The sequence below is a fragment of the Caloenas nicobarica genome, chromosome 5, assembly GCF_036013445.1.
Source record: "Caloenas nicobarica isolate bCalNic1 chromosome 5, bCalNic1.hap1, whole genome shotgun sequence".
Taxonomy (NCBI): Eukaryota; Metazoa; Chordata; class Aves; order Columbiformes; family Columbidae; genus Caloenas; species Caloenas nicobarica.
In genome coordinates this window covers 56,939,706-56,949,545 of record NC_088249.1, presented here as the reverse complement: position 1 = coordinate 56,949,545, position 9,840 = coordinate 56,939,706, and the positions used below count along the sequence as shown (strand labels likewise).

The following is a 9,840-nucleotide window of genomic DNA, read 5'->3' as shown; positions in this document are numbered from 1 at the left end:
ATGATGAAGTAGACATGATAGGAGTGGAAACAAACCAGACTCTCACATAATTGCCCTCTGCCCTCATCTCAGCTATTGGCAAACTCTTGGACCTTATGGACAAGTGGCCTGGTGCCACGGCCCATCTGAGGCTCTGGGAGCCTTTGTGGTAGATACACCTGCAGAGCAGATCTTTGACCTGTTCACAGGATGCACTACCAGGTGTGGGCTCCTGGAGCTGGGAAGAAGAGAGACAACGTTGCACAGGAGCTTCAGAAATGTTCAGCACCTTGATATCAGAGTCCTGCTCCGATTTGTGCCCTGGTGTGGGAGGACGTGTGTCAGGCGATCTGGTGTGCAGGCCATACTCCAGACACCTGCTGCATGGATATCGCTTACACCAAGCGCGTTGTCGTCAAGCAATCGCAGCCAGTTTCAAGTGTCCAGTTTTGCACACTGGAGAGGATTGTTTTAATGTTAAGTGTCACTTTTTTTTTTTTTTAAAGAATCCAGGTAAATCTCATAATCAAAGTAGTTAAAAGACATCATATCCAATCAGCAGCCTGACAACTGTAGTGATCTGTTGCTGCTTTGAGCTCTGTTACCTTTCTGAACTTACTTCATTTTGGGAAACAGCTGCACAGAAAACGAGCAGATACCCTATCTCAGACTTTCTCACTTCTCTGAGCAGTGTTGAATGAAACTGTAGCTTGTTGTTTGGGTTTCTTACTGCTTATTAAATAAACTCTTCCAATAATAATGACTCTGATTGTCAGCAAAATAAGTTTGAATAACAAGTATTAGGAATAATCAAGATATGTTCACATTAAGTTCTGTCTTCACTACTTTAAAAATACTTTATTCTCTTTGATTGAAGGCTTGAGCTTGAAAATCCCAGTCTTTGCCATGGAAAATAGCAGCTGAATCAACAGTGGTAATCTTGCCAAGACAATGAATCTTTTAAGTCACTTCCTATTTACTAATATAGCTTTATGATTCTCTGGCTAAACAGTCATCATTTCCACAGTTTTCACGATTTCACAGATTTTCCTCAACATCATAAAGAATACTTTCAAGAATTTGTGATGCAGTGTGTCATTGTCTCACTCAGGGACACATAAGCAATTTGCAAAATTTTCTGAAAAAACGGCCATATTTTTGGTGTTTCCTGTGATGGAAACATTGCTCAAGAAGACTGACAGATTAAAGCTACTGGCCTTTGAATTAGATGTCACAGGTCTTGCTTGTGGTCACTGGGCAAGAGTATTCAGAAATGAAATAATCAAGGCAGGGAGAAGATAAAATGGAAAAGAGACAAAATGGAGAATGTTCCAGCTGCCTGGGTACACCTACTGGATCCTTGGATTTAAGAGAGACCAGGCTGTAAGCTGGCTAGAAAAGCTGAATATTTATCTGACAAAGTATGAATGAGCTTTCCACAGCAAAAATTGTTCTCTTCTCTTTCTTGATTAATTAATCTTCTGTTGTTTCTGGTTCATGCAGTTCCTCCCCTCTTGTTCCTTTCTTGAGGCAATTCAAAACAAGTCTGAATTTTCTAGTCTGAGACTCTCCTTTTAATAAAATATTTCTTGTCCCTTAACCCATTGCATAGCAAGGCATGTGTGCATTTAGATGTGCTGCTCAGCAGTATTTTTGGTAATTCCCTGCTTACTTACTTGCCCATGTAACTTTATTTGTTAAATCTTCTAAGTACATGGTTGTTGCTGGAACAGTCGAAGTGCAAGTAAGAACAATTTTTTATTTCCCCATTTTACTCTTTGTTTGAAGAAAAAACAAAGAACCCCAACCAAACCAAACAACAAAACCAAACCGCTAATATCTGTGCAATATCTTTCTTGCAAGTCCTTCCGCGATGCTCAGGCTATGATTTCTGTTTATAAGCGTTAAACTACACTTCAGGCTTATTCAAAAGAAGTTCACCACATGCTGAATATGTTGTCCTTTGCCACACTGAAAGCTGACTGAGAAGCAAAATGTGCAAAAAAGGGCTAGAGAACACAGCAGAAAAAGAGCAACCAGATTTAGGTAGTTCTGTTCTCAGTTGCTGACTTCCACAAACCACCAGGCAGACGCAACCTAAATGTATATGCTTACTGTTGAGACTTTATCTCCTAATTATCCTGCTATCTTTATTGAAATATCTCCCTCGGGTTCACTAGTGGTTTAAAATTGAACTGTCAATCAAATCTAAGCAATACTTTCACTCATTGATATCCATTCTGTGACCAATACCATCTTAATCAAGTGAATACTAATAGCACCTGTGCTTCTTACAGTTTTTCGTATTTCCCAGAAGGGTGGAAAAGCTCTCCACAATTCACTGGGCAAAATGGCGTGAGAACTCAATTATTGTACTGAAAAAGGCTGTAGACCATTGACGATGAAGTGCTGTTCTAGTGCCTGCGAAGAACTCTGTATGTCTTGGCAATGTAAACTCAAATATGCGGAATTTCATACGTGTCATGGTTTAACCTGAGCTAGCAAGATAACCATGAGAGCTGCTCACTCACTCCCTGCCTCCCACCCCCAAATAGGGGAGAGAATCAAAACGGAAGGGAGAAACTTCTGGATTGAGATAAACACAGTTTAATAAAATAACAAAGTAACGCTAATATACTACTACCAATATATATAAAATGAAAATAGCATAAAAAGATATTAAATATAATTCCCCACAAACTCCGTCCGCACCGTGCAGTCAGTCCCGAACAGCTGATCCCAGAGAGAGAAGAGAGGAAAAAGGCAGAAAGGCCCAGAGGCCTCTACAAATGGCAGGATGACAAAATGCCGAACTAAAGAAGGTCCCAAACAGAACTGCACCGAACAGGTCCCTGTCCCAGCTCCGAAAAAGAGCTAACCAAAAGATCCGGACTCTCCTTAAAGATGAAGCATGACGCTAATGGGATGGAATCCTCTTACTGATCAGTCTGGATGTCAGTCAAGCTCTGCCCCATCCCTGCCCCCCTTCCCAGCTGCCTCACACCTGTGGGCAGAGCGCTCAGAAAAAGCCCTTGGCAGACAACAACAATTAAAAACGTTAACTCTGTCTGGGGTGTTATCTTCTTGTTCTCAAACTAAGTCTAAGTAATGACCGTGCTAGCTATGAAAAAGGAAGATTTCTAACTGCATGAAGAAAATTAACTCACTTTCAGTCAAACCAGCACAATATGCTCGATAGCGTGTTAAGTTAGATTGGTGCCCAATTAATTCAGCATTATGGATGCAACCTTAATTACTTGGGCAGTCCTGGATAATAATCTTAAAGACTAAAAAGTTTTAATTTCTCCTTTTATAAGCCCTGCAAGATTGGGAAGAATTCTGATGTGAAAGCTACAAGTGGAGAACTAAGTGAAGAGAGAAAGGGGAACTACTTACAGGCCTAACTTCAGTCTCGCAAGGTCCCTGGTCCCTCTATGGTCAGTGGAAAGACACGCTCTCGGCCCAGAGCATAGGTACATGTTACTGGTCACTCAGGAGCTTGGTTGGAGGCATTCTTCTTTACCTGTTCACCAGGGGTTGTTTTCCTTTCCATGCTGGGGTGGAGGGGGGGATTTCACTCAGCTGTGCAAGCCCAACTGTTCAGAGTTATGTCTGTGATGTTAATTCAAATAGAAGATAAACAAAAAGACCCACAAAAACCCAACAATCCCAAAAGAACTTCCCCTGCATGCACCCTCCCTCGCCCAAGGCCCCGGGCCTGTTTCAGGGAATGGCTGCTCCATGAAGCTGTGGGGTCACAGCAACCATCGGAGCTGCAGCCTTCAGGGAGTGGGGATCAGAAGCTGCCAAGTGACAGGGCAAGACCTAAATCCAGATGTGCTTGCAAAGCATCACCACCACCAACGTGCTTTGGTGAGGAGCCCCCGGGAGAGCCTCCTCATCCCCCCTGACAGCAGCGGGGGGCAGAGCCTCTCCCTGGCTGCGGAGCGTCTCCAAGGGGAGCCCCTCAGCCACCGCGGACCCCGGCCCGGCAGCTCAGAGCGGAGCTGCTGCCTCTCCCGCGCGGCCGCCACCGCGCCCCCTCACGGCCGCCACCGCGCCCCCTCACGGCCGCCGCCGCGCCCCCTCACGGCCCCCGCCGGCCCAGCGGCATCACGTCATCCCCAGCGCAGCGCGCAGGCGCAGCATTGCGGTTCCCGGCCCGGGCCGCCCCCCCGCGGGAGCAGCTGGGGGCTGTACCCACAATGCCGCGCGGCGCTGCCCGCTCCGCTCCATCATGGAGGCGGCCGCCGCAGCTGGCGCAGCTGGCGCAGCCCCGCCGCCCGCCGCCGCCCGGCCCCGCACCCCCTGAGCCCCGCGCACCCCTCGGGCTCCAGCATGAGCGGCGGCAGCGGGGGCGGCTCCTCGGCACCCGGCCGCTTCGCCGATTACTTCGTGATCTGCGGGCTGGACACCGAGACCGGGCTGGAGCCGGACGAGCTCTCCGGTGAGTGGCCGGGGGGCGGCGGCCGTTAACGGTCGGCTGGGTGGCGGCGGCGGGATGGCAGCTCCGGAGGTGGGGGATGGCCTGGCCGCCTCCCCGCTCCGCGGACCCCGGGCGCCGGCTCGGGCGGCCCCGGGCACTGCGGGGGGAGCTGTCGGGAGCTGCCGGCGCCTCCGCCGCCCCCCGCCCCGGGCAGCGCCGCTTGTGCTCCCGCCGGCGGCCCCGGCGGCCCGGGGTCTGAGCAGCTGCCCGAGCGCTTGGCACGCAGGAACGCCCGGCTGTGCACAAGCGGGTGTCTGCAGGAGTGCACCAACTTCTTAAAAACCCAGCGAAGTGTCGCTTTTAAATGGCCTGTTCGAAGCGAGGGTTGTGGTGGCCGTGGTGGTGTTTTAGATCATCTCGGTCTTGACGGCGATCTGCTGCGCTCCTTTTGGAGCTTGGTTGCGTTCGTCAACTTTGGGTCAGGCTCCTGAACATTTGAAACACGCAGGTAATCTTACTGAATCCCATTTTGGAGAGAAAGCAAAGACTTTTGGCTTATTCTGTATTCAGTTTTATAGTAGCAGAGGATAAGAATTCTCTTCCAGCAGTATCCAAAAAGAAATCGGATTAGGAAGCAATGACTCTGTTAGGTGAGAATGTTGACACCAAATACACAGCTAAGTCATATCAGTCTATCCCACAACACTGCTTCAAATCTGTGTTTCTAAGGTTAAAAATCTGGTTTTTGTTTTAGCAGCACCTTGTTTCAGCTTTAGTTTCACTGTACTGGTTTCAGTTAAATTGGATTGTAGCTTAGTATCTTTAACTGTTCTGAAAGATGTAGGAATGCAGTGGTAAAAACCTGACTTAACATCAATAGTTATTTAATGTATTTGAACTCAGAGCTTGACCAATGATATGTTTTTTCTTATTTCCCGCTCCCCCTCCCCGCCATCATTGTATTTACTCCTCCCCCAACACTTGTTTCTTGCAGAGTGAAATTTCTGTTATTAGAAATGGCTTCTTACATTGAAGTCTCCTAAACTTTGACTGCCATGGAAACTTTTAAAATTTTCTTTTAATTACTTCAAACAAAATTTCTCTTTTGTCCCTAATGCTGAGCAGTACCTTTCTCTAAAGTAGTCTATTTTTGTCTATTGTTAAAATAACTGTAAACTACAACTGGAGGCATGAAGCGTGAATACAGCATAATGGTCTGCTCTGTAATAGCACTTGAGATTACAGCATCAGTTTAATTTAAGAAATCCAAGAGAATAAAATGCGATACAGTTTAATTGAAGGATATGTGAGGTCCCACAGATTTTTCTTGATTAAATCACAAGTGAACAAAGTTTCTAGATTGAAAACAGTTTCTGGTGTTAATTTGGTTATTCATTTACTCTGTATTTGTGTAACATAGTACAGGGCTACAGGGCACACTCAATAATACTCCATGATCTTGATAGGAACATGAATAACTCTTCTCACATAATTTAATTTAAAACCAGCAGTGTATTACTTTGAGCTGGCTATCTAATAGGAAACTGGAAGACATCAATGCCTTTTTAAAAAATATTCTGCCTGAGTGTGCAGGTCTGGAAGCTGGAGCGTGATGTTCTTTCTGCATTTGCTTTCCCAGTCAAGGACTACATCTACAGTATGCAAAACTATAACGTGCAATATATCTCGGACTCTGCTATTCTACCATGATGCCATAATGTGGTGCTTCTCACAAGGTGTAGGTTTTGGGGGGAGGGAATATGTTTTAGTATTTACGGGGGAGACTGATTTTTGTGTGATTTGAGGAAAGGGTTTAAAAAAAGAGGAGGGGAGACAAGGGGGAGGAGGATAAAATTATGGTAACATCACAGCGTATGAGCTTGCTGGAATTCCAGTGCTTTTTCTTGGGTTCGTTGTGTTATTAAAAATGCATTATTATGTGACTGATGATGCCTTCAAATTGTGTCTTAGGTTATAGCCTTCTCCAGTGTGCACTGATATAAATGGAAAAGGCCTCTGATTTCGGTGGCTTTTGGATAAAGCTTTGAACCACGTTGTACTTCCTGGATGGCTTTCTTGTTTGAATGAAAGGGTTATTGTGCGCTGTTTTTCTTCCCCCTCCTTCTTATTTCTGTGCTGAAAAATAGATGCTGAATCCTTGTACTGTTGAAACAATTTGCTTCAGAAGTGTCCATTGTTGGAAGAGAGGGGCTGGCACTTCAGCCGGTGGGTGCAGGGCTGGGGAGCGGGATGCCTCCCCGCACGGTGCGGCCGGGCACGGCGGGTCTCTCCAGGGCTTTCCTGCGTCAGGGCTGCCGGAGCCCGGCCTGGCATGATGTCATCGCTACCCCACCGCCGCAGGGAGCCGGCGGGCGCTGCCAGGGCCCCCGGGGATGCTGCCGGCAGACTTTGTTCTCGCCAAGCTGATGAAATCATGTGTTTTAGGTATTCAGCCGTCATATCGATGATACGGTGTTTTCTGCAGACTTGTAAATGAAGCATAAGATCATGAATTGATGCTCAGTCTAGTTACTTTGCTTGAAGAGACACCTCTGATAGTGTTTTTCCTTTGTATGTTGGAAGCTTACTAAATAGCATAGCTGTAACGCTTTTTCCTGAAAACATTGACTGACTGATGGAAAATGCACACTATAACATATATGTTTGTTTTCTTTTAATATAGTAAGCAACACTGTATTTTTGTAGTTAGCATGGGTTAAAGATAGCATGTTCTCTATTGATAGGGCTTTTTAATGCCCAAATTCAAGTGACCAGGTTATCTGGGCATCCTTTCTTATTTTGATAATTGTGTTCCCACTGGGTGACCTGTTAAAGCAGATAGGAAAAAAAATTACTAGATGGTAGTAGAACAAAACAAACAACAAAAAACCCAACACTGGATGGAGCTTAGGCTTCATCCACTGTAAGTTGCTGAACTGGACAAGAGAGGAGCTGAGGCTCATTTCCACATTTCCTGGTGGTGTTGATGTACCAGAAATGACGACAGAAATCTCTTAAGTACTCTGCAATGGTCTGTTACAGATACCTGTCCTTCATAGAGGAAATCACAGGACGGCTGAGGTTGGAAGGAACCTCTGGAGGCTGTCAGGTCCAACCTTCGCGCTGAAGCAGGACCACCTAAGGGCAGTTACCCAGGACAGTGTTCAGATGATTTTTCAATATCTCCAAGGGTGGAGAGACCATAACCTCTCTGGGCAACCTGTGCCAGTGCTCAGCCACCCTCACAGTGCGAAAGCGTTTCCTGATGTTCAGATGGAACTCCTGTGTTTCAGGTTGTGCCCATGACCTCTGGTCCTGCCACTGGGTATGACTGAAAAGAGTCTGACTCTGTCCTCTTTGCACCTTCCCTTCAGGTATTCATATACATTGATAAGACTCCTCTGAGCCTTCTCTTCTGCAGGCTAAACAGTCCCAGCTCTCTCAGCCTTTCCTCATATGAGAGATGCTCAAGTCCCTTAATTGTTTTCGTGGCCATTTGCTGGACTCTCTCTACTATGTCCATGTCTGTCTTGTACTAAGGGGCGCAGAAGTGAGCACAGCGCTCCAGGAGTGGCCTCACCAATGCTGAGCAGAGGGGAAGGATCGTCTCCCTCGACCTGCTGGCAATGTTCTGACTAGTGCAGCCCAAGGTACCATTTGCCTTCTTTGGGGCAAGGACACACTGCTGGCTCACGGTCAACTTGGTGTCCACCAGGGAATTATGAAATACATCAACTACCAAAAATCAGTTCTGTGTGTAATATAACTTATCATAATGCTGCAATGTTATGATAGGATTTCTTAATTTAAGTTGTATGACTGTGCCCCGGAAAGGTAATGCGAATGAAGTCATGCCTCATCTCATCTTCGAATGGGAGTCCCTTGTCTGTTGAGTTAGTTAGATGTGGTCTGAATGACAGTGGAAATACTTGCATTATATGGAACTATTGGAGTTTTCGTTCTACATTCTTTTTCACTTAAGATTTGGGTTTCTTTTCCTCCTCCGTGGTGTGTTAGTTTTTAACAATCACTTGTCAATAGAGTTTATTATGGAGTCGTAAAACAAAGGATCTACTTGCCATTGTATCACACTTATGTGTAGTTGTAGTCTGGGAGTTGCTGTTACAAAATATAGAACTCAGACCCAAATATCTGGGCACCATTTTCTAAACTAAGGTTTTCTGTTGCACACACCTTAGTAGTCTTGAATGTCTTATCATAAACATGATAATAGTTATTTCAGAAATAACAGTGTTACAAAGGAGAAATAGTGTAAAAAATAAAAAATAAAAAGGAAATGCTTATAATCTTTGAAGAAAAGATTGATGATTTAATAATAGAATTATTTTAAAAAAAATTTTACTCTGGAAGGCTCAGGCCAGTGACTAGTCCGTCACCTGTATTTCTTTCTGCCTTTCTTCCCAGTTTGAGCCTGGACTTTTAAGGTTTGGTCCAAAAATTAATTTATTCAGTAGATGGACTTGTGTTTCTTTTGCCAAGGTCCTTGTCATGGTGCTTTGAGCTGTCTGTCTGATCATGACCTTCGTCCTTACAGGAAGATGAAAATGGGTGTTAGGTGAAGCCCATGTGCCCAGGAAATGTCCTTCTTGTAGACACCTTTCTTGGGCCTTTTCCGAGTCCAGATTAGATCTCCTTTCACTCTAGTATATGACGATACAATTTAAATCACTCTTGGTGTCTCAGACCTTTTTTTTGTATTTTGTTTTTGATGGTGTTGAGGCAAGATCTGTGTGTGTATAGATTACATAGCATAACAGGACTGGTTATGAGTCAGGCATCTATATACTGGCACAGTAGCCACTCTATTAGCACTGGTGTGTGAAATTCTAAAGGAAGATGATACCTGGTGTATAGTATTCACCTGGCTCCTCTCAAAATTAATCTGACAAACTGGTATTAGAGAAAGTGTTTCTTCTCACCAGTTGATTTGCCTCATCCCTCTGTCTGTAATTGAAGTGTCATTATTTCTCTGTTTTCTTGGCTTCAGATTTAGCTGTTTATCTTCATATGTTTCCTGTTGGTAGGGTTTCCTTTAACAGCCTTATGTATCAATATAAACTTTTAAAAAATATGAGTGTGATGAAATGGTTGAAGGCATTTGTCACATATATAAAACAATAAATTGCTTTGTATTTTAGAATTAGGGTTGTAGTTTCCTGTGTTGTATAGTCCATGTAGTAATGCTGTTATCAGCACCTCTGTTAGTTCTCAGGTTCAACAGACTGAAATAGTTGTAGGCTTTTATTTTGCCTCAAAGGTATTTGTAAGGGGTAGCTAAAGGGAAGGAGGAGGAAGAATAGCAAACTTAATTTAAATTAGCAGATACAATTTTCAGACTGGCATTTGGCCTGTTTTGTATTTTCCTCTTTTGAGCATTTCTATCTTGAAATTAAGACATCACATTTGGGGTTAGA

The 9,840-nt window shown here is 44.7% G+C and overlaps 1 protein-coding gene across 3 annotated transcripts in view; it reads left to right on the top strand.

Moving 5' to 3' along the window:
• The first annotated feature begins 4,269 nt into the window (after nucleotides 1-4,269).
• Nucleotides 4,270-9,840, top strand: part of DENND5A (DENN domain containing 5A) — a 66,599-nt gene continuing 61,028 nt past the window's right edge. For all 3 annotated transcript variants that reach the window (XM_065635342.1, XM_065635341.1, XM_065635340.1), the window contains exon 1: nucleotides 4,270-4,426. In XM_065635342.1, coding sequence (XP_065491414.1) covers nucleotides 4,318-4,426 — 109 coding nt within the window. In that variant the 5' untranslated portion in view covers nucleotides 4,270-4,317. The remainder of the gene's footprint in view (nucleotides 4,427-9,840) is intronic.